Raw genomic sequence first — 23,891 nt, 5'->3', positions numbered from 1 at the left:
TTAACACCTAATAGCAAGCTACAGGGACCCTATTCCCCAACAGAATTAACAACAGAATCAAGAAATGACCATCTGCAGACAACAGCAAGTTTGTTTGCTTCCAAAGCAGCTCAAGCCCAGGGCTGCTATGTGAAGCTGCACCGTCTCCTGACTGCTGAGCTGCTCCCAAAAGCTGCACTGCTGGGGAGGAAAAAGATGATCCCCCCTGGGTGGCTGAATCCCCTCCCCAGCTCTCACACCCTAGGACAGGTAGCTGCTAACGTGTGTGAGTTGCCAGAAGAGTGTTTATTCCTACTGCAAAAAATGGAAAATTTCCCTTTCCTAATAAAATACACATGCGTATTAAATGATTTAAATCCCACCCAGAGGTTTAGAAAGGATGCACACAAAAGAAGACACCCATTATCACTGGTCACCTCCCTCGGAGCTGAACTAGTACAGAAGTCGCTCTGTGGTAACTCAATCAACTCAGCAACGGGACTGGGCCCCTCCCTAAGCTCTCCTCCTAAAAACTGAGTCTTGTTAACATGGCCTTTTACTGTCTTCATTCTTTGCAGAAAAAAAAAAAAATCCTGCCATTTCCTTTTCATTCTCCCATCCTTTATTATAGCCCCGTTCCTAGCTTTTAGAATACATGGACACTTGGTCTTCTATTCACTGTGACTTACCTTGTTCATGTAGTCACACTAATGCCCTGTGGGTTCCAATATTATGTCACCTTCACTGGAACCAAACAGGTATTGGACACGTGTGTTGTGCAGGGTGCTACTTATCCAGCATGATTAACAGAAACCAATGTGAAAAAACTCTTTACCAAGACAATATAAACGTCGAAACTTAAAATTTAGAACATTTCTTTTAGTCTCTCTTGCCCAGAAATCTGTTGATCCTGCAAATCAACAGGAAGATGCTGTTTCTAAAACAATGGAGAAACACATAATAAAAAGGTGGCGACTGCCATTTTGTTAACACCAGTATATTAAAGGGATGGAAGCAGTCTACTAGGAGACCACTAAGGAGTGAGGTAACTATTGAAACCCACTGTAAATATTTGTTTACTGCTATTCTATAACATCTGAGCCAGATGATCTGGAATGATTTTCTCCTCTTAATCTGTGCAGATTCATCTGTCTTTAAGTGGTATATTTCTTTACGTCCTAACCAAATTCCTTTGAGATGTATTAAAAAAAAAAAAAAGTCGCAGTACTTACTGGCTCTTCTCTTATTGCTAACGTGATGGTTCCAGGTGCTTCTGATTTTGAGGTATCTGTTTTAGCACCTGAGATGGTCCCCAACACACTAACACAATTTCTTAAATACTTCTCTTTTAGATTCCTGTCTTGTTTACTGCTATCAGCTCAAAGTCTGTTGCTGGGGGGTGGGCAGAGGCACCGGGGAAGAAGCCAAATCTCCAGCGCTAACACTGAGGCTCCAGGCACGTGTTACTCTAAGCTCCCACTTGTTTTGTAGTATTGCTGAAATTCATGGGGCACAGACCTTTGGATTAAAAGGAAAAAAGGAAACCAGAGGCAATGCTCCTACCCCTCCCATCACAGGTCACCTGTCCTACCTGGCTGGTAGAAGTCAGGTGACAGCTCTCTGGCCACAGCTCTCGCGATGTCACACTCCTGGCGGGCGGCCAGAGCAGCCTGGTCGGCGGCGTCAGCTTTGGCTCTTGCGTGCGCGGTCCTACAGGAGCACAAAGGGCGCGTCAGCAGGGGCGGCACCTAGTTAATTACACAGGACGGGCAAACGGTCTACGGGGCAGGCAGGGCGTGGAAAGAAATGCTAACCGTGATCCTCGCCCCACATCTGCAACAGAAAGTTGTGAGACATCAATGAAAATCAAGCGGATGAAATCACCTGTGAATTGCCTCAATCTTTCTTTCAAGGTTAACGGAAGTATAACCAGTTGTATGAAAGTATAACAAGTTCTGCGCAGCTTAAGGCAAAGCCTGGTGTTCAAGACTTAGAGGATGAAATCCCCCGTTGACTTTGGTTGGCGTTCCCCCTCCCCGCCCCCCGACCATGGAGAGTAGAATTAGAACATGTGAATTAATACAGGGCTCATGGATTTAATGTCTGTGGTAGAATCAATACAAGGATTTGATTAAGGAAGATCTGCCCAGTGGTGTGCTGGTAAAGTAGCTCTCTGGGGGAAAAAACAGTAAAACTGATTTGTAGCACTGACTGATTTCCGTGGTGTCCACGCTCCCAACGTGGCCAAGTCACCCTATCAGCGTGACTCTGCTGAATGTGTAGTTGGGAACAGACGCACACCATGGGCTCCCCCCAGCCTGTAGGAGCAGGCCCAGTGGTCTGCGGGAAGAATGTGCTCAGGAGGCTTCCAAGGAGTCCATTTAGTTGTTCTTTAAGCATGTTTCTTGTGTGAAACCGAAAGCAGGCGGAGAGGTGGAGCGGGAAAGAGGAAAGGGATCTGTTTCTGTCTTCCACCTTCTCCCTGGTCCGTCCTCACCCACTGAAACCGCTTATCTTTCTAGAGGACAAGGGCTAGGGAGAGGGCAGCAGGGATAAGAATGGGGCTCCTTATGGCAAGGCAGGGGGACTGATGTCTGCCTGCCCAGGAAGAGGACATTTGGAGGCTGAGACTTTGGGTCATCCTCTTCCAAAGGAGGAGATCTTATCCAGCTAGTATTTAGACAATTTTCATGGGCACCTGCTTCTTATAATTTTGTGAACTATTTTCTTTTATTAGCGCTAGGCAGGGCTATAGATAACTAGTGGTAAAAGCTTAAGGAGAGTCTAAAAGAGGTGTGCCTGCGGGCCTTTCAGAGACAGCAGGAGAGGAAGTTGGGAAATGACATCATGCCCTAGCTGGTCTTAGGAGAGAAAACCCAGGTGGCATCTGGAGGAGGCCAGCAGACGGGATTCCTGGAACTAGACTGCAGGCAGAAAAGACGGGGAAAAAGGGGTCTCACCTGAGACTGTGGGGCTAACTGGGGGAGGTCCCATTTCACTCCTACTTAGGACCCAGCTGAGCCTGGAGGACTGATGTACTAGAATATAAGTGTAAGGGAGATTTTTTATTTTGGGCATTTTTTAATTTTTAATTTTTGGTGCTCTACTATACTCCCAAGGCACAGAACAATGCCTGGTACATAGTATTTACTGAGGGCCCACTTTATAAATAAAGGAATGGTAAATAAATAAAGGAATGTCCTTTGGAACAGCTGGGTAGTTACTTAAAAATAAATGGATTGACAAAACCACAGAGACAGTAAAAAGACCAGTGATTGCCAAGGGTTCAAGGTGAAAGTGGGTGAGGGATGAACAGGTAGATCTAAAGGGATATTTAGGGGAGTGAAACTATGCTGGATAATCCTCTACTGGGGGATACATGACATCATGCTTTTGTCAAAACCCACTGAACTGTACAACACAAAGAGTGAACCCTACTGTCAAGTATGGACTTTAGAGTTAATACTAACGTTCCACATTGGTTCGTCAGTTGTACCAAATGTACCCACTAATGCAAGATGTTAATAACAAGGGTATGGGTGTGGGCAAAGGATGTATATGGAAACTGTACTTTCTCCTCAATTTTTCTGCAAACTTAAAACTGCTCTAAAAAAATAAAGTCTATTAATTAAAAATGAATGAATCAAATTCTAATCACCAAAATGGTCACTTACGAATCTTGGACAATGTTTTAGATGATCTCTGTCTACAGGGTAGGAAGTACAGAGGCAAAATCAAGGGGATAAGAACATATTCCTAAAACACCCAGCTGTGGTAACCCCTGCAAGGGAGCCATCACTGATGACGCTTTAGTTGTGCTGAGACTCAGTGGATGCCCTCTCTTATGTCCTTTTCAGTTTCTCAGAATCTCAGCTCATTTTTTCCCAGAATTATTTTCCATTTTATCTGCTATTCTTAGCTAGAGCCTAATTATGTCTAGGCACCATAATTAATGAAGCCACAGAGTACAGTTATCCTACCCTATAATAAAACCTGATAGCCCTTCGATGATAAACTTACAAAACTCAAGCACCATTTATTCCGAAACAATCACAACCCACCACCACGGAGCGGAATAAAATGGTAGTAGTATTTCCACCGCTTTTGACAACACGCTCAACTGGAGAACAGACAAATGTAGATGAACCTTTCTGCAAATATATTTTGGAAGCACAGCATCAGTGAAGCCTTAACCCTTTACTTTTTTACTTGTTCTTTCCTGTAAGACCAGACAAGGAGGGGGGACTTTTCCATCTAGCACCCCTCCCCATGTCAGTGCTCCCGCATGGCTGGCACGATGGTCAAAACCACATTCAAGCCTGAAACTACGTATCTGCTCAGGAGATTTTGGTAGCCCTGGACCTGATAACAAGAAGTAGAAGAGAACAGGAAGCCATCTGAGTTTGCTGTCATCAAAAGTGTTGTGCGGGGCTTCCCTGGTGGCGCAGTGGTTGGGAGTCCGCCTGCCGATGCAGGGGACGCGGGTTCGTGCCCCGGTCCGGGAAGATCCCACATGCCACGGAGGGGCTGGGCCCGTGAGCCATGGCCGCTGAGCCTGCGCGTCCGAAGCCTGCGCGTCCGGAGCCTGTGCTCCACAACGGGAGAGGCCACAGCAGTGAGAGGCCCGCATACCGCAAAAAAAAAAAAAAAAAAAAAAAAAGTGTTGTGCGGCCAGCCCATTAAAACATCTTGATATTGCCCAGGCAAAAATCTGGGCTTGACCCTGGTCCACGTTATTCATGTGCTCCAATCCCAGGCTCAGTTCTAGAGCAACACACGACCCCTTTAATCACCCAACGGGTAAGACATGCCATTGTTCATGGCTTGGGGGGAGGGGGGTTTGGGCTAGTCATTCTGGGGAGACCGGTGGAAAAAACTCCAAGTGGATGCCTGGCTGCTACATGTAGCTGGTCACATGGAAAACATACGCACCAACAAGGAGCATGCCTGCGTGCCCAAGAAGCCTTTCATTTGTTCCAAAGACTGCTGACATCCACCAATCTTCAGACCCTCAGGAATCTCCAAATACCATTATCATCATCTATACTTTCTCACATAAAATGCAGCAAAAAGTAAGTGAAAAGCAACATCTTTCAGTTAGGCATCAGTGGTAGACTTTCTTTTAGGGTCCTATTACAAATAAACCAAAATTTTGTAGAGAGTTACTATTTTGGGGTAAAGAGACACAGAGAGGCCTGGGCAACTGGCTAAGCTGGTACAGCAGGTAGGTGACCCCCTCCTGGACATCAGCCCTGCAAAGGTCACTCACAGCTGAAACAGTAAATGTGGAATTTCTTTTTTTTTTTTTTAATTTATTTTATTTATTTTTGGCTGCATTGGGTCTTCGTTGCTGTGCGTGGGCTTTCTCTAGTTGCAGCAAGCGGGGGCTACTCTTTGTTGAGGTGCGTAGGCAGTGACTTCTCTTATTGCGGAGCACAGGCTCTAGGTGCGTGGGCTTCAGTAGTTGTGGCACGTGGGTTCAGTAGTTATGGCTCGTGGGCTCTAGAGCACAGGCTCTGTACTTGTGGCACCCGGGCTTAGTTGCTCCGCGGTATGTGGGATCTTCCCAGACCAGGGCTCGAACCCGTATCCCCTGCATTGGCAGGCAGATTCTTAACCACTGCACCACCAGGGAGCCCAATGTGGAATTTCTGAATGGCAGGCATCACCTGTACTTAAGAACTTAACTACAACTTGGTTCTTTCCAATCAGTAATTTGATGAGAATCTGAGTTTCTTTTTTCTTTAGTGACTAAAATGGTGTTTCACGAACTCTCAAGTCACCTTACTCAGAACAAAATGGTCTGGCTTTCCCAGTTTTTCTTAAACATAACAGTGCTTTTAAAAAAAAGAAGCATATAAACAATACACTGAACACGCCCAGCACATAGGCCTACTACTAATAAGGTAGATGCAAGTCCCTTAGACGTCTGTCCCAACTTCTTTCAATCTTTTATATACCTATTCACTGACGTAGCTGATAAAGATTTTCATCTAGAATGGACAAGGATGTTGCTAAAGGTAAAATTGTATACAATACTTATACTTTTCTATTTCTACTTCTTACATATTTTCTTCCCAACAAAAAACTGCTTCAAAAAATATGCTGATTTTTGATGTCTTTTAAAATTTGTTACTTACTAAGTCAAAGTTAAGTTTCCTGACCTGACTCTGAAAATTTGATGGCAGAGGCTGTCATCTAGTTGGTTCAGGAGCTGTACATGTGATTTGCTTTGATACCCATATATTTAAAGAAAATTCTTAGCAACATTTAAAAACAAGAGCAATTGGACTTCCCGGGTGGTGCAGTGGTTAAGAATCCGCCTGTCAGTGCAGGGGACATGGGTTTGAGCCCTGGTCTGGGAAGATCCCACATACCGCGGATCAACTAAACCCATGCGCCACAACTATTGAGCCTGTGCTCTAGAACCCACGAGCCAAAACTACTGAGCCCGAGAAACACAACTACTGAGCCTGCGAGCCACAACTACAGAGCCTGCGTGCCACAACTACTGAAGCCCACGCACCTAGGGCCCGTGCTCCGCAACAAGAGAAGCCACAGAAATGAGAAGCCCGCGCACCACAACGAAGAGTAGCCCCCGCTCGCCGCAACTAGAGAAAGCCTGCATGCAGCAATGAAGACACAATGCAGGAAAAAAAAAAAAAAAAAAAAAAAGAGAGAGCAATTGTACGTAAGACTCCAAACATCAGTGAACGGCAACCCCATTCATCCAGTTGCTCAAGCCCAGACCCTGTGAGTCATCCTGGTTGCCTCCCTTTCTCTCACACACCACATCCACGGTCAGCGAGGCAGCCGGCAGGACCTTCAAAATACACACCCGACCCCGCGTGTCTCCTTCTCATCACTGCTCCTGCCCAGGTCACATCTCACCGGGTTCCTGCAAAGGCTGAACTGATCTCCCTGCTTCTGTCCTTGCAGCCTGCCATTCTATTTCCCTGCTGGTTTTCTTGAAATTGCCTGACAGTAACCAAAATCCTTTCCTGGGTTATGGCATCATGTGCAAGAAAATGCCAAAAAATGACCTTAGTTAGCCTTCCTTTTGGACTGTGACATTATTCACTTACGAGAGACCTAGACTGGCAAAAACCAATTATCTTGTGTATACAGTGGGAGCCCTTTTAAAGAAGAAATCAGTCTGTTAAGCAAGGAATACTCTCGATATGAACAAGAACTAGGTGTCTCCACAGCTCTCAGCTAAAAAGCAAAGGCATAATGTCTGAGTTCCTGTGCCGGAAAGAAACTGGTCTCTCAGTATCGATCTGCTTCTCTGGTCAGACCAACCCCACGAGACTCAGCATACACTCCTCCTGCTAAGGCACAAACGGCCCCCTCAGCTGCTTCTCCGGACTTCTGACTTTCCATCTCTCACACACATACCTATTCATTGGCACAGCTGAAGAAGATTTTAATCTGCAATGGACAGTGATTCAGCTAAAGCTCAGTAAATGTGGTTTAGGAAGACTACTTCTTGCGGGTCCAATCTTTACGTTTATTAGTTCTTGAATGTTAATTTTCTTCCTACATTGCTTTTTTGTTTTGTAAAAGACAGCACCTGGAATAATAACTTCAAGACTGTGTTCTTAGGTCCTGGTTAAACACAAGTTACAGCTTCAGCAAACAGTTGTCTTTTTTGCCAGGGTGGTCCACTGCTTCCTTTTCTAAAAGCATTATCAAGTTATTTAGATATACAATGTAAATTTAGGGGCATGGTATCCCCACTGAAATCTGGTATTTGACCTTTCAAGGGCCCAAACTCTTGCAGAGGTATGACGACACAGGCTTTGAAAGTGTGGGTAGCCAGAGACCAGGCTGAGGCCAGTCTAGTCACAGATGATTCTTGTCTATGAGATCAGAAGTTAAACCACATTACTTTAGCAATCTTAGAGATGCCTTCTTAGAATCATAATTCATACCATGCCCTTGGCCTGTTTTCAAGGGGAGATAGGAGGATGAACCATGATATCCAAGATAGGATATGAACCAAGATTCATGTGAAGAATGTGAAATGCTGTCCATTATGTGTATCACTGTCATGTTCATAAAGATCTGGGCAATACATTCCTCAAAGTTTAGTGTCAGGAAAAATCTGGTCTATGATGATATACTGGCGTGCTTCCTTGCACAATGAGAACTACAATGAGAACTACGTTATCTATCGTTTCTCTTTTTGTTACAGCTACCGGGATACCTGGAGTATAATTATCCTCAATCGTATGTGCATGGTTATCTTCTCTAAAGACATGGCTTTAACATTCCCTGGTCAGAAATGCTACTATGTATGTGACTTATAATGCCCTGAAAATCCTTTTTGGAAACTGGCAGGATATTGAAAGAAATTACTTATTATACTAAGTTTTCTGAACTTCAGCCCCTCATAGTGTGTGAATGCTTAGGGACATACGTGATAACTTGGGGACATCGGAGCCTACTATGCAGCTTCCTTTACAGAATTTTTTTCTATATTCAGAACATTTTCAAGCTTGGAAAATAAATCCTCATTCTTAAGTACTTTACAGGCTTTATTCCCTAACATTTTATCAAACTTAATAAGCTTAAAGGCTATATTCTCTGGATAGGCCGGGTCAAAAGCACATTTCTAATCCTCGGCTGGAATATGCCAAATAATTGGCCATCTTCTACTTTATCCTGAGTTTTATAAAACTTATGTAAAATTTACCTTGCCATATAATTTATGTATTTAGAAAAACCTGATGTAAAAACAAATTTAAGGGATGTTTTATTCTTGAAATAATTTTTCGAGGAAAGTCCTTTTAATGAGGGTTATTCTACAGGTCAAAAACATTACCACTAAATAAGACTAAAATTTCATTTTATGGGAGAAAATATTTGCTGATCATATATCTGATAATGGGTTAGTATTCAGATTATATAAAGAACTCTTACAACTTAATAAGAACAACAACAATTAAAAAATAGGCAAAGGGGGCTTCCCTGGTGGCGCAGTGGTTGAGAGTCCGCCTGCCGATGCTGGGGACACGGGTTCGTGCCCGGGTCCGGGAAGATCCCACATGCTGCAGAGTGGCTGGGCCTGCGCGTCCGGAGCCTGTGCTCCACAACGGGAGAGGCCACAACAGTGAGAGGCCCGCATACCGCAAAAAAAAAAAAAAAAAAGGCAAAGAACCTGAATCGACATTTCTACAAGGGAGATATAAATGGCCAATAAGCACATGAAAAGGTGTTCAACATCACTAACTATAAGGGAAATACAAATCAAAACCATAATGAGATGCTACCTCACACCCACTAGGATGGCTACCGTGAAAAAAAGCACCCAGAGAAGCAGCCGCATAGCACAGGGAGATCAGCTCAGCGCTTTGTGACCACCTAGAAGGGTGGGATAGGGAGGGTGGGAGGGAGACGCAAGAGGGAGGAGATATGGGGATATATGTATAGCTGATTCACTTTGTTGTACAGCAGAAGCTAACACACCATTGTAAAGAAATTATGCTCAAATAAAGATGTTAGAAAAAAAAGAAACCGCCCAGAAAGTAATAAGTGTTGGCAAGGATGTGGACAACTTGTGAACCTTGTGCACTGCTGGTGGGGATGCAAAATGGTACAGCTGCTGTAGAAAACAGTATGGTGATCCCCGCAAAATTAAAAACAGAATTACCATATGATCCACCAATTCAACCCCTAGGTATATACCCCCTAAAATTGAAAGCAGGGTCTCAGAGAGATATCTGTACCACCATGTTCATAGTGGCATTATTCACAATAGCCCAAAGGCAGAAACAACCCAAGCGTCCATCAATGAAAGAATGGATAGACAAAATATGGCCTAAACATACATGGAATGTTATTTAGCCTTGAAAAGGAAGGAAATTCTGATGCGTGCTACATCATGGATGAACCTTATGCTAAGTGAAATAAGCCTGTCACAAAAGGACAAACATTGTATGATTCCATTCATAGGAGGAACCTAGAACAGTCAAATTCCTAGAGTCAGAAAGTAGAAGGGTGGTTGTCAGAGGCTGGGAGGAGGGAGAACAGAGAGTTGTTATTTAATGGGTATAGAGTTTTAGTTCTGCAAGATGAAAAAGTTCTGGAGATTGGCTGCAGAACTATGTGAATGCACTTAACACGACGCAGCTGTACACTTAAAAATGGTTTAGGATGGCAAATTTTGTTATGTCTATTTTACAATTAAAAATTTAAAAAAAATCACCCATGAACAAGTATTTCTAGAACATCCTATGTGTCCAGAGGAAGTGAGGAGAAAAGACCAAAGGTTGGGCTCTCAGACGAGAAATTGCTTCACTAATCCCAGCCAGGGTAAGCTAAGTCTAGTGAGGGGAATGGCAGTAAGAAAAGGAAGAGCCGAAGGACACTTTAAGGAAAAAAGTGTCAGAACTTTGAAACACGAGGGCAGCCTCCACATCTGTTTTTCCAGCTCTTAACATAAAGCCTGGCCCAGAGGCTGTCCTCAACAAATATTGGTGTAATAAATACATAGGTAAGAAGGAGAGAAACATAAAAGCTAACCCCAAGGTTGCTAACTTGGTGTCCAGGTGAATGGCTTTACTACAGAGAGAAATTGTACAGGTGGGAAGGAGAGACAGTTTGAAGGTGATGACAAGCTCAGTTTTAGACAAGTAGGATTTTACACGACACAAGCATTGCGATTTGGAAATACAGGGCTGCAGTGCAAAGTTAAGGGTAAAGGTTAGCAACAGGAATGTGGGCATCGTGATCACAGACGATGAACTCACAGAAGATCGATGAGCCCATCAAATACGTAAGTTCTTGGATACATTGTTCTTGGATAGATCCTGTGCTCCTCTCAGGAGTTAAGCGGGCCAGATCTGAATTTGTCTGTTCTCTAGGGGAGCTGCACTGATCGGCTGATTTTGGGGCAGTTAGAATTAACAAGTGCAGTTAAGAGTCTGAGAGAGGGATCGTTTGTCAATCCTGTGATGTGCTGGAGAAAGTGAGGGCTGAGAAGAGGCTGCTGAATTTGATGAGAACCTCCGGGAGGGCAGTTCTGACAAGAAGGCCACTGTAGAAGCCAGACTGAAGGGGGTCGGTGAGGAAGGAACAGAGGAAATACAGGAAGCAGGTGTGGGCCACATGCTGGTGATTTCTGACCCAGAAAGGAAGGAGGAAATTTGGACAGTAACCGGGAGGATTAGCTGGGCCAAGGGAAAAAGACACTTTACTTGTATCGGTAAGAGCTGATCCTGTTGGAAGGTGGGAAGAAAGATGCTCAGAGAACAGAAGAAAATGAAGGAGCTTTGAGAAGGGAACAACCATTGGAGTCGGGTCCTAGATGAAGCAAAAGAAAGGAAACAGGAAAAAAAACATAAGGACAGTGATGGGTTGATCCAATGTTTTAAAATTATTTAAAAGATTCTAAGCTTGAAAGAGACAGAGAGTACTTTGGGCTTTGGAAACCAGACAGACCTGGGTTTACACCCCAGTTTATCACATCCTGGCTGTGTCACTTTTGCCTCAGTTTCCTTACCTGTAAAATAGGGATAATATTACCTTGTAGAGATGCTCTGGATCAGAAGTGATTTATATGAAGTACTGAGTACTAATGTAGAGAGAGTATTTAGTTGACAAATGGCCATTACTAGTCCTTGGCTGAAATTTAGGGCTGGTAGGGAAAACCTGGGTGCTTAAAGAGGTGAGGATTTGGAATCAGCACTGCACAAACGTTCTAAGGAATGGAAGAAAGGGAAACTGGAATTGCTGAACAGCACTGGGAAGACCTGATCTCAGGCCAACATGATTCAGCATCTTCCTCTGGCAGGGGTCCCTTTTCTGAGAGAAGCAAAGAAGGAAGAAGGGGCCATTGATGCAGGGTAGAGATCTGAGCAAGGAGGATGGGAATGTACCCATCACAGAGCTTTGGGTAGGAGGAAGGGCACAAAGCCAGTGATAGACGCTGGACCAGATGAAATACAAAGGGTTAAGTTAGGATCCAGTGAACAATGTGAAGTGAATCTGATGACTGTAAAGTCATATAAACGCAGACTATTATTACAGTTATTACCGTTTTAGGTGCTTTTTAATTGCTTGAAATAAGGCTTCTTTCCTATGGCAAATCTCATAGAAATGGCCTATTCTGAGTAAATCTGGCTTACTACTAAAGGGTGTATCCTTAGTTCAAGTTATCAGCCAGCAGCCTTTTGGTAACAAAAGGCAGGTCAAATTATTTCAAAATGGATGCATATTCTATAAAACGAAATTAGATGTAATCATGGCTACATTTCTTTTTAGTGCTGTAACAGAAACATCTGGATGTGCCTAAAAAGAACTTCACAACCTTTGGGATCTGGGTTGTGATGAGAATTGACGAGAACTGTCAGGTCAAGGCTGTTTTTATTTCCATGTCAGTGCTGTTATGCATTTTGTCCTTTACCAATGGTCACTGTGGCGAAAGATTAAAGTATGACTAAGAGCAATGTAAGACTACCTAGTGGTCGAAACACATGATGGCAACCAGCAGTGTTCAGCCGAGGGACTGATGGACTCCAGTGACTGGGTCACGGACAGACCTAACTTCCGCTTTACTGCAGCAGATGCCCAGTGGATGCGCACTTGGTGGTGCTAAAACAATCCCATTTCATAAATGCTTAAACATTAAAACAAATAAGCAGACATCATTCATGCCTTTAAAATGACATAAACCACGGAGAACTCCTAGTTGAAACAGTCTCTTAGGTATTAAAATATCCATTTTGTAAATTACCTAAAATGGCTCTCCTGAGATCCCAAATCTACCAGTTACCACTTCACTTTGATCTGTCTAGACCTGCCAAGATAGTGAACAACAAAGGCATCCATTCCTCTCCTGGGCATGCGATGCTGAATGGTATGAACGTGAACTTGCTTGGGACTGGCTTCCGCAAAGCCATTCTGCATCTGAAGCTTTATCATATTCAACATACGTTGAGTTGTTGAGTTTATAACAGGACTGCTTTGCGGGGAAAGCCAAGATAGTAGGGGTACAGTTATTCTCTCAGCAAACCAGTTTTATTCACTTCATGTTTCCTTGTAGGAACTGTAATTCAGTGACTCCACTTATTTCACACCTGGTCCGTGACAATGACTCGTTCCATAGTTCAATTAAGAAGTCCTTGACTGCTTTCACTTTAAATCTTTAGTCTTTTGCTGCCACAGATGTTGGGGACACCAATATAACGAGCACAAAGGATTTGCTCTGATTTACGTTAACCCTCTGGATTTGAGGAAGGGACTCTTGCAAGTTCTGCTTTACCAGACAAATTAAAAAGCACAATTAGAGCTAGACAAGCCTCGGAGAGTCTACGAGGTCCCTCTCCTGGGGTCAGATAAGTACTATCCCTTCTGTAGGGATTTAAGACTCAGAGAAACCAAGGAACATATTCAGTCACACAGCAATTCAGTGGGATGAACGGGCAGAAGCCAGGTCTCCTAACCTTTAGGGCAAAGCTGGCTAACTATGCTGTCTACCGTCTGCAGATTTTGTTTTAGCAAATGTTCTGTGATTTATTTCATCTTCTAGTTATACACTTTTCTTTCTGCTATAAATATTCCTTCATAACCATAGTTCTATCTTCTTATATTCATGCTTTCACCTTATTGAGTCTGCAGCCCTCCTTATTTCTCTATTCAGTTATCTTTAATATTAATAGACTTTTAACTTCCACTGAAAAATGCAAATGTTGGGCTTTCTTTTCCTACATATTTTTAAAACCAGTTTTGGCTGACTTTCAAATGAAATACAGCTTAGAAAACATCTTACTAAAGACTATTGGGAAGATGTGGTTTTCATCAAGGTTATTCTTTCGCGGGAACATTTTAGGTGGTGTTAAAAATACTGCAGATTCATCTAAATCATAGTTGCCTTCCCCAAATCACCAAATTAGTAATTAACGCCTCCAGGTTTAAAAGGAAATATCAGAAGATCATCCAGTTCTTCCTGAATTCTTAAAAAGTTGTCTTCTTTTTCCTCATGAGAATCTTAAAAAATTCCTTGTGATTTTTATCTGTTTTTAAGCATTTGCTGTGTTAAACTGAGAACAGAAAATGTTCACCCCATACTCAATGTATAAGATAATAGCTTACCCAAGGACGCTGAGAAAAATGGAGGCTGAGACAAATATATAAGCCAGGATGACTGGTTTTCTGTTTAGTACGTTTCAGTAACACTTGGTACAATTTGGAGGGAGAGGGGCAAAGGCAGTTTTGAAGATGAACACATGTATGTTGAGATAAAAATGTGTGCTTCTCCTTCGTTAGAGATGGTGCTGGAAATGCAAGGCAGAATTCAAATAAAATAAGTAAAAGAATCATGTTAAATTCCTGCTCAAATAATAGGAGTCTTCTCTTTCAGCTCTGATAGACTGCCAATGACCTGCTTCAATACTATTATACATCCTTATGGCACTTATAATATTCCAATACTTGGAATATTCTTGACCAGGAGCCTGTCGCTGGCTTGAGTTTCTATTCTAGAAACACTCTGATGAACTTCTAACCTTTATTTTTTTTCAGAGTGGAATTAATTGCCTCGGGGGCCTGGGGTGCAATGCCATGCCCGTCGCTGGGATGGATAAACTGCTGCAGCCACTGGGGAATGTGGGGTGTGCCTTCCTGGACTCCATTCCTTAGTGACAAATGCATTGACCCAAACGGAACTACCCCTTACCAGTCTGAGATTCAGACCGACTCCAAAGAATGTCAAGAAGAATTCCAGGCACAGAGGGAATGCTGCACATCCCAAGAACAAGGCAGAAATTCAGGCTCTGATTGGCACTTAGGAAGGGGTTTCCTTTGAGGCCCAAGAATTCAAAATCTACTGACTACCATCTTGTAATGGGGGAAGCAGACTGAACTCTGGAGGGACAGGAAGAGTTACCTGCCGAACCCCAAAGTCTGCCCACCGCCTGGCTGAAAGTTGCCCAGTGTTAGCATAAAGGTCCAGGGCCTTCCCTGCTGCTTTGCTGGTCTCTGACAGCTGCTCTAAAGGTCTCCAGGTTTACCTTGCAGCATGGGCTATACTTCCCAAGTTAGATTACCTGCATGTGCTAAGTTTCAGGCAATGGCAGGAGTACTGGAGGTAGTTCTTTTTTCCCTTTCAATAGAATCACAGTATCTACTGGAATGACAACAGACTTGATAACAAAAGGATGTGCCCTTGTCGTATGGCCGCTTGGGAGTAGCAATGTTAAAAATCCACTTGTACTGAAGGCAGAGAACCTCAGAGCCATGAGAAGCTCTGGAGGATTCTGGTGGAAACGTGTAACATATATTTATAATTGGACCAATTATATACATAATTATATATATATAATTGCACTATTATAATTGCAGTCCCAAATGGACTGCAATGGACACAGTGGAGGATGATACTTCCCATTCTTCACTCTGCTCTGGAATGAATGAGATGGGGCACAGAAAGCCCTCTTTATAGCTTCATATGGAGTCCCTTTGGGTCGACCAGTTACCCTGAAAACGTACAGGCCATCAAAGAGAGGAGAAGCCTATGAGAGCCAGTCATCAAGTCCAGAACAAGCCCATTCTGAAGAGGCCTCCATTCCTTTTGGAGGATGTGGGAACCCCTCCACCCTGCAGACAGGGCTTCTCCCAAGGAAGAACTGGAATGCCCTGGAAAATGGCATTTGTTCCACAGGGTGGGAGGTTAAGGAGCCTCTTTCCATGCAAGACAAGGAAGTTGGAAGCTGGTGAGCGGCTTGCTGCTCCACATCTCTGCTGTTAGGAGCTTTTACTGATATTATTAACGTCCTGCTGTCCCTTGTCTTTCTACTGACATGTCCCTGTGGGTTTCAGATCACTTGTGAATTTGTGTTCTCTAAAATAACCACCCCTGGCCTGTCTCCTTTCACTGCTGTCCAAATTGTCATTTCATGATCAACTCCTAATGTCCACTACCTCAAACAAAACCTCAATGTACTTAGTGATTGACAAACGTCCAGAAATACTTTCAAATTATTTGCTACTCTGGGCAGCAGACATAAGTCTACTTAATTCTAAGTCCCATGGTCATTTTTCTTCCCCTACTTACTATATTTATATTGCCCACATCACCATCCTGCTCTGACCTCTCTGTAGTTCTGGGGGTGAAATTCAAGCTTTTTTTCCCTTAAATTTCCCTCTGGCAGATGATCGCTGTTGGCATCAGCTAATTGTAAATATGGAACTCCTCTGCAATGTTTTTCTGAGACATCACAGCCACAGCAACTCAAATGACTAAGCCTGCATGGAAAAGTGAAATTAAAAAGGTTCTCACGCTGGTCTGAGAGAGGCCTCTGTCACACCCTGAGCTCTGAGACACTATAGTAAATCACTGTAAGTAACACATTTTAATATGAGAAATAACTTCTTGCGATTTAATTGTTAAAATACCTTTTCCAGGAATCCAAATCGGAAAAGAAGAAGTAAAACTGTCACTGTTTGCAGATGACATGATACTATACATAGAGAATCCTAACGACGCTACCAGGAAACAACTAGAGCTAATCAATGAATTTGGTAAAGTAGCAGGATACAAAATTAATGCAAAGAAATCTCTTGCATTCCCATACATTAATGATAAAAATTCTGAAAGAGAAATTAAGGAAACACTCCAATTTACCACTGCAACAAAAAGAATAAAATACCTAGGAATAAACCTACCTAAGGAGACAAAAGACCTGTATGTAGAAAACTGTAAGACACTGATGAAAGAAATTAAAGATGATACAAAGAGATGGAGAGATATACCATGTTCTTGGATTGGAAGAATCAACATTGTGAAAATGAGTATACTACCCAAAGCAATCTACAGCCGTAATGCAATCCCTATCAAGCTACCAATGGCATTTTTCACAGAACTAGAACAAAAAACTGCACAATTTGTATGGAAACACAAAAGACCCTGAATAGCCAAAGCAATCTTGAGAAAGAAAAACAGAGCCAGAGGAATCAGGCTCCCTGACTTCAGACTATACTACAAAGCTACAGTAATCAAGACAATATGGTACTGGCACAAAAACAGAAATTTGGCTCAATGGAACAGGACAGAAAGCCCAGCAATAAAACCATGCACATATGGTCACCTTAGCTTTGATAAAGGAGGCAAGAACATACAATGGAGAAAAGACAGTCTCCTCAATAAGTGGTGCTGGGAAAACTGGACAGCTACATGGAAAAGAATGAAATCAGAACACTTCCTAACACCATACACAAAAATAAGCTCAGAATGGATCAAAGACCTAAATGTAAGGCCAGACACTATCAAACTCTTAAAGGAAAACATAGGCAGAACACTCTGACATAAATCACAGCAAGATCCTTTTTGACCCACCTCCTACAGAAATGGAAATAAAAACAAAAATAAACAAATGGGACCTAATGAAACTTAAAAGCTTTTGCACAGCAAAGGAAACCATAAACAAGACAAAAAGACAACCCTCAGAATGGGAGAAAATATTTGCAAACGAAGCAACTGACAAAGGATTAATCTCCAAAATATACAAGCAGCTCATGCAGCTCAGTATCCAAAAAAACCCCACACAACCCAATCCAAAAATGGGCAGAAGACCTAAATAGACATTTCTCTAAAGAAGATTGCCAACAAACACATGAAAGGATGCTCAACACCACTAATCATTAGAGAAATGCAAATCAAAACTGCAATGAGGTATCACCTCACACCGGCCAGAATAGCCATCATCAAAAAATCTAGAATCAATAAATGCTGGAGAGGGTATGGAGAAAAGGGAACCCTTTTGCACTGTTGGTGGGAATGTAAATTGATACAGCCACTATGGAGAACAGTATGGAGGTTCATTAAAAGACTAAAAATAGAACTACCATACAACCCAGCAATATATATCCTGAGAAAACCATAATTCAAAAAGAGACATGTACCACAATGTTTATTACAGCACTATTTACAATAGCCAGGACATGGGAGCAACCTAAGTGTCCATCAGCAGATGAATGGATAAAGAAGATGTGGTACATACATACAATGGAATATTAGTCAGCCATAAAAAGAAATGAAATTGAGTTATTTGTAGTGAGGTGGATGGACCTAGAGTCTGTCATACAGAGTGAAGTAAGTCAGAAAGCGAAAAACAAATATTGTATGCTAACACATATATATGGAATCTAAAAAAAAAAGGTTCTGATGAACACAGGGGCAGGACAGGATAAAGATGAAGACGTAGAGAATGGACTTGTGGACACGGGGAGGGGGAAGGGTAAGCTGGGACAAAGTGAGAGAGTGGCGTGGACATATATACACTACCAAACGTAAAATAGATAGCTAGTGGGAAGCAGCTGCATAGCACAGGGAGATCAGCTGGACACTTTGTGACCACCTAGAGGGGTGGGATAGGGAGGGTGGGAGGGAGACGCAAGAGGGAGGAGATACGGGTGTATATGTATACGTATAGCTGACTCACTTTGTTATACAGCAGGTACTAACACACCATTGTAAAGCAATTATACTCCAATAAAGATGTTAAAAAAATAAATAAAAAAGATACCTTTTCCATGGCGCCAGCATGATTTCAGAAACCAGCTCATAGACCTTGGTTCTCAAGGTCTGAAATTTAAATGCTATCAGATGACGAATCCCTCACATCATTAAAATTTTCTAAAGTAGCACTAAATGTCTGCTCGGTAGGTTTAATATGACAGTGAATTTTGGGGGAAGAATACATTAATATACATAAATACATATATACACACATTTTAGTATGTGTATATTACATGAGATTTGAAATATATATCTGCACCAACAAACGTTAACCACTGTTGAGTGTGTTTTTTTTGCTTGTTCTCATTTGGGGCCAATACTTAACTATCCTATAATAAAATGTTTTTTTGGTTTTGTTGAATCCCAGGGAACATGACAGCTGGAATCAAGAAAAACTAAAAATCAACGAACCAAGCAAAAAATTTCAGGAATGAATAATTTAACTGAAATGGTAGCTAAAACTCTTGTACCGACTACTGTCACTGTTCTGGCAACTAGTAAAGTCAGGGCTGTTCATATTTTTAAATTATAATTTCATCATGTGCAGCACCAGGCTCAAATAAGGCTTTGTTATAGGGTTATTATGTAATTCAATTCATGGGCTCAAAATGTCTCCTATGCCTGGAAAGCCTAATTGCAATGGTATTGTCCTTGACTTCTGACGAGAAATCACTGAAGGGGAATTCAGGGACCAGATTTAATTTTAAAATAATAATAACATAGCACATTTGAAGTAGCCTTCTAAGTTGCTGAGCGTTTTAACCAGTCTTCTCTTTTGCACTCTGGGCATTTACGCTGACCTGAAATTTAAGTTATGAAGTAGGATCCCAGGGTGTCCTATCCGCCGTTGTTATCTGAGCCTGTACAATCCATCTCAAAAGCCCGTTTTCCCATCCCTTAGCCATCTCTTGGCAAACAGCCCTGCTCCCTGCCATTTGCCACTTGTTCTGGGCTATTTTAATTCTGGACAAGCTGTGGTAGTAGGCTATATTTAAATTGGCCTGCTCTGTGAAGAAACACGGCAAATTCACATGGCACCTCTTCCCTTTTTGACATAATCCAATTGTGCTTTGGCTTTGCACAAGCTGCATGAGTTTCTGTGTCATACGTGCTGGCTTAGCTCCCATTCCCGGCCTCCCGGGTGTTTACCACCCAAAAGGTGCAGTGGGGGAGGGCTTCTGGGAGGGAGGAGACATGGCAGGGACCCAGGAAGCAGTCACCAAAAACTCTGAGACACACGAACAACAATGAAAGGAAAAGGAAAGATGCCCCCAGCTCCTGGCTGCGTGTGACTGGAATATCTGCAGAGTAATTTCTCAAAGGCCGATCTGCAGATATGAATTTTTGTAAAACAAAATGCATCTACTGAGAGAGCCTTAAGAGAAATGGCACGCCCATAAAAAGCCAGCTTTCTCAGGTTTCTGAGTTTTTAGATAAAGTGGACATTCTTAGAAACACTTGGATTCTAACCGGTCCCTCTGACTGGCCTCACCTCCGTCCCCTGCCATTGGTTTATACACTTCTGTGCTAGACAGAAGGCGTACGTCCTTACTGGAGTCATGCTCGTGCTTCAGAGAAGACGAATAGGCCGGAAATATCCCCTTAAAATCATTAAAAGTTAAATAAAATGTAAAATACGCTTTTCTAGAGAACTGCACCTGAGGTCTTGTAAACTTTCAGAGTTCAAAGCTAGCCGAAAGCCAAAATCTATTATGAAGAATCTGAAGACAGTTAACTTTCAAGGGAATATTTTACAAGTCCAAGCCTTTTGCCTTGAGACCTTAACGTACCAATGCTGTACGGACACACTCCTTTTGCTGGCAGTGGAATTAAAATCCAGACTAATTATAAGATCCTCTTCATCTAGCCGATCTAGGGAGCTGAAGTACAGAAACCAGGATTTCTGCCTATTTACTTTTGTGATATTTTCTTTGACTACTTGGCCCATTAGACTTCACCTGCGGTCAGCCAGGATTCTACTTGAATTTTTGCTGAATAAACTTGACTACCCAAGCAGGTGGTAAATAACAGACTTCTGTTTTCTGGGATGAGCAAGAAACCATCTGAGAAATGTCATGTTAAAAAAGCATTCACCCACATAGACTTATGAATTAATACAAAACCATTTTTAAATGTCCCTAACAAAGGAGGGGCCCTAGTAGACTATTTGGTTACACGTAGTCAGGGCTACAAGCTTTCAAATTTATCTACATAGCAAAACAGAGATGAAGAAAATGGATCAAAACAGAGATGCCTGTTTTTACTAGAAGGCACACAAGTGTTACTATCATTATGCTCTGAATATCATGGAAACACGACTCAAAATAAATCCCATATTACCCTTACTGCTCTAAGCTTTAGGAGAGCTAATTCCCAACTTCGACCGATAAAATGCCATTTTCTTTCCCAAAGGCATTCCCCCAGGCTCCCTGGTATTCTTTCAGGTAATAAAATAACCTAAGGTCTTCTTAGTGTTTTTTTCTTTTCCTAAAATATTGTCCAAGCTCATTCTTAAAGGCAACATGACAATGAAAAAAAATGTGAGGGACTCTTCCACCACAACTACACACAACTATTTAGAATAAATCATGCAGTTTATGAGACTGGATCAAGGACCTGCTATGGAAACGCTGCCAACGGGAGTATAATTTTGGCTACATCACAACAGAGAACGGGAGTATAATGTCCCTAAAGGACCCTCGAATCCTTTAATGTCGCTGCTCCAACAGTCATTAGGACTTTCCTCCCATAACCAGCACCCCCTGCCCTGAGAACAGAGGGAAGGAAAGGTGTTGATAAGACATCTTCTTAGGTCAGGATCAAGGTAGGAGAGACCAATTCTGGCCTTAAAAAATTAGTTTAAATGATTACTAGCACTTTTGAAGACCTATTTTTAATAACTTCCTAATTATTAGTTCAACTTTTATTATATTATGTGCTTCTCTGTGACAATTACCAACTAAAAGACACACATATAGATCACACATACTCCAAGATTACAATACCAGTACATTATTTCTAGGAACGACAGAGTAGAGGGGAAGTTAAGGGAAATTCTATCACATTTCTTAAGGAACCTGGGAGAGGAACGACCATTAAGCAGACAAATAAAACCACAGGTGGTAGGAGCTGAAAATAAAGGGGCACAGGCCAACGTCTGGGTTTCGGAGGACAAGGACGGGTGAATAAATGGGACGGGTCCCAGAAGTTTATACCGGCGGTGGGCATGCTTCACACAGCCTGAACAACAGGCTAAAAAACTGAGGCTGGGAAGGTGTGAGCAGGGTGGTGACCTGTGAACTCTGCCCTCTGTGGCCTGGAGGTCAGCCCCTGCCTTTGGTCATTACACAATATGACAGGACAACAAAGGAGAGGTGCAGGTTCCTCTTAGCCAATTCAATGACTTGTAATCCATAGAGTGTCACCACTGGGAAAATCCAAATATCTGGGATATATTTATTGCATTAAGCCAGCAAGTATTGATAATGATGATAATTACTGTTGACATTTACTGAGTGATTTTTTTATACACCAGGTTCAACTTGCATTATCTGTTCTAAAAACTTTATGTGCAATAGGTCCTGCAACCTACCCTGGGTTACCAGCTGGTGAATGGTGGGAGCTAATCTGAACTGAAGGCAAGAATTGTGCACACACCCCTCGCCCCAATCCTAGTCAGGCTGTAGACATTCCGTATGGTGGTCTTTTCATTCTCTCCATGAGCGCCTGGTTTTTCTCATCATCTGAATTACTAAAAGATGAACATTCTCTTCCAGATATGACTAAATTAACATATACATTTCTCTTTTGCATGAGTTGATCGTTGTATATAATAGCCTTTTAGCGATAAACAATTCTCGGTTTAAACAAAAGTATAATCAACACTGTCAAGCAACAAGTTGATTATGAGCTGCACTAGCTTTCCCTGTGATTTTGCTCCAAGATAAGGGATTTTTTTTTCCTATCAACATCTCCCTCAGACCTTGGTAAGACGCTGAGGTGCTGCTGTCTTTCACTGGGGTTTCAGTGGGTGACACACCCCAAACCCCCGTGGTGGTGGCATAGGAAGCCCCCTGCCTGCTGGGCCACCCTGAGGCCACCATGCCACCCATCCTGGTCTCTGTTGTCTCCCTTCATCTGGAGGCTCTGACTATTCCCTCCCCACTACTGCCCTCGACGTCTCCTTAGGTGTCACAGCATTTTTGACTTTTGTTGGCATTGAAAGCCCGATACCTCAATCTACGGTATATTGTTACAACTACAGCATAAATGTAATCCTTGGATTAGATTAGCATAATGGAAACTGCACGGTCTCCCTGGACTTGCTCTATAAATGTAGACACATTATTTAGGATTCACAGACTTCGAAAGTGCCAAACTAAAAATATCTCTTACATCATACTGGAACGCACTCAAAGTTGAGTTTCTTGCTGTTTGTCTAATCCCTTCCTATAGTGGTTACAAGCATGAGGTTTAGAATCAGACTGCCTGGATGTGAATTAGCTCTTAGCACTCGCCGGCCTGTAACTCAGGGCAAGTGACCTAGCCTTGTGACACCTTTGTTTCTTCATATGTTAATTAAGAATAGTGGTAGAACCAACCTTGCAGAGTTATTAGTAAAGCCCTAAAAACAGATGATACATGGGCATAGAATACTCAACGTCATTATAGACACTGTCTAGCCATTTAGTTAACTGAATAACTTAAACAGATATTAGGCTTCTAAATAAGCAACATCTTCAAATGGTTCAATAAAATATAAAAAACAGCAAAGGAAGTCTCCCTCTTCCCTTGTTCCTTACCCACTCTGGTACTAACCCAGCACAGCTAACCAGTGTTGCTGCTTTTTATAAAGATTTTTTCAGAGTTTCTTTAAGGAATACAAGTTCCTGTTTTCCCCACAACAGGAAGCAATATATACGACACTTCTGTACCTTCATGAAATGCAGCCAGAAAACCGTGACCAAACCAAGCATTAGGTATCGTACTGTGCCAAGTTACTGCACCCTTGACCTTCGAGAGGGACGACACTGAGTGTAGCTACCCAGGGGAAGCAGGGCTGCTGGGGGCTTCCAGTCAGAAGACCTGTATCTGTGTCCTGGTCCCAGCGTCTGCAAGCTGTGCAAACCTGCGCAGCTAGTATACTTAAAAGGCCTGGAGGCACAGAATTGGTTGTCAACGCGTGTGCTGTGGGACTATGAGATATGAAAATTTGAAGACTCACACAGACACACACACACAGCATTACCACCAGTTAGAAGCTACCAAAGCCCATAAGGCCACTCCTTCCACTCTAGAAACAGCAGCGGGTGAACGTGGAGAATGTGACATCTCTACTCCTGACCCGGTAACCTGGCTGGCCAGGTGATGCTCCTTGTCTAGGGTCACAAAG

General features: G+C 42.5%; 1 protein-coding gene across 4 annotated transcripts in view; it reads right to left on the bottom strand.

Annotated features, from left to right (window-relative positions):
* JPH1 (junctophilin 1) overlaps positions 1 to 23,891 on the bottom strand; it is a 79,580-nt gene that overhangs the window by 18,154 nt on the left and 37,535 nt on the right. For all 4 annotated transcript variants that reach the window (XM_029223015.1, XM_029223017.1, XM_029223016.1 and 1 more), the window contains exon 3: positions 1,571 to 1,689. In XM_029223015.1, coding sequence (XP_029078848.1) covers positions 1,571 to 1,689 — 119 coding nt within the window. The remainder of the gene's footprint in view (positions 1 to 1,570; positions 1,690 to 23,891) is intronic.

The sequence above is a fragment of the Monodon monoceros genome, unplaced genomic scaffold, assembly GCF_005190385.1.
Source record: "Monodon monoceros isolate NGI ecotype Baffin Bay Population unplaced genomic scaffold, NGI_Narwhal_1 Super_Scaffold_14, whole genome shotgun sequence".
Taxonomy (NCBI): domain Eukaryota; kingdom Metazoa; phylum Chordata; class Mammalia; order Artiodactyla; family Monodontidae; genus Monodon; species Monodon monoceros.
This window is presented reverse-complemented; position numbering and strand designations above follow the sequence as displayed.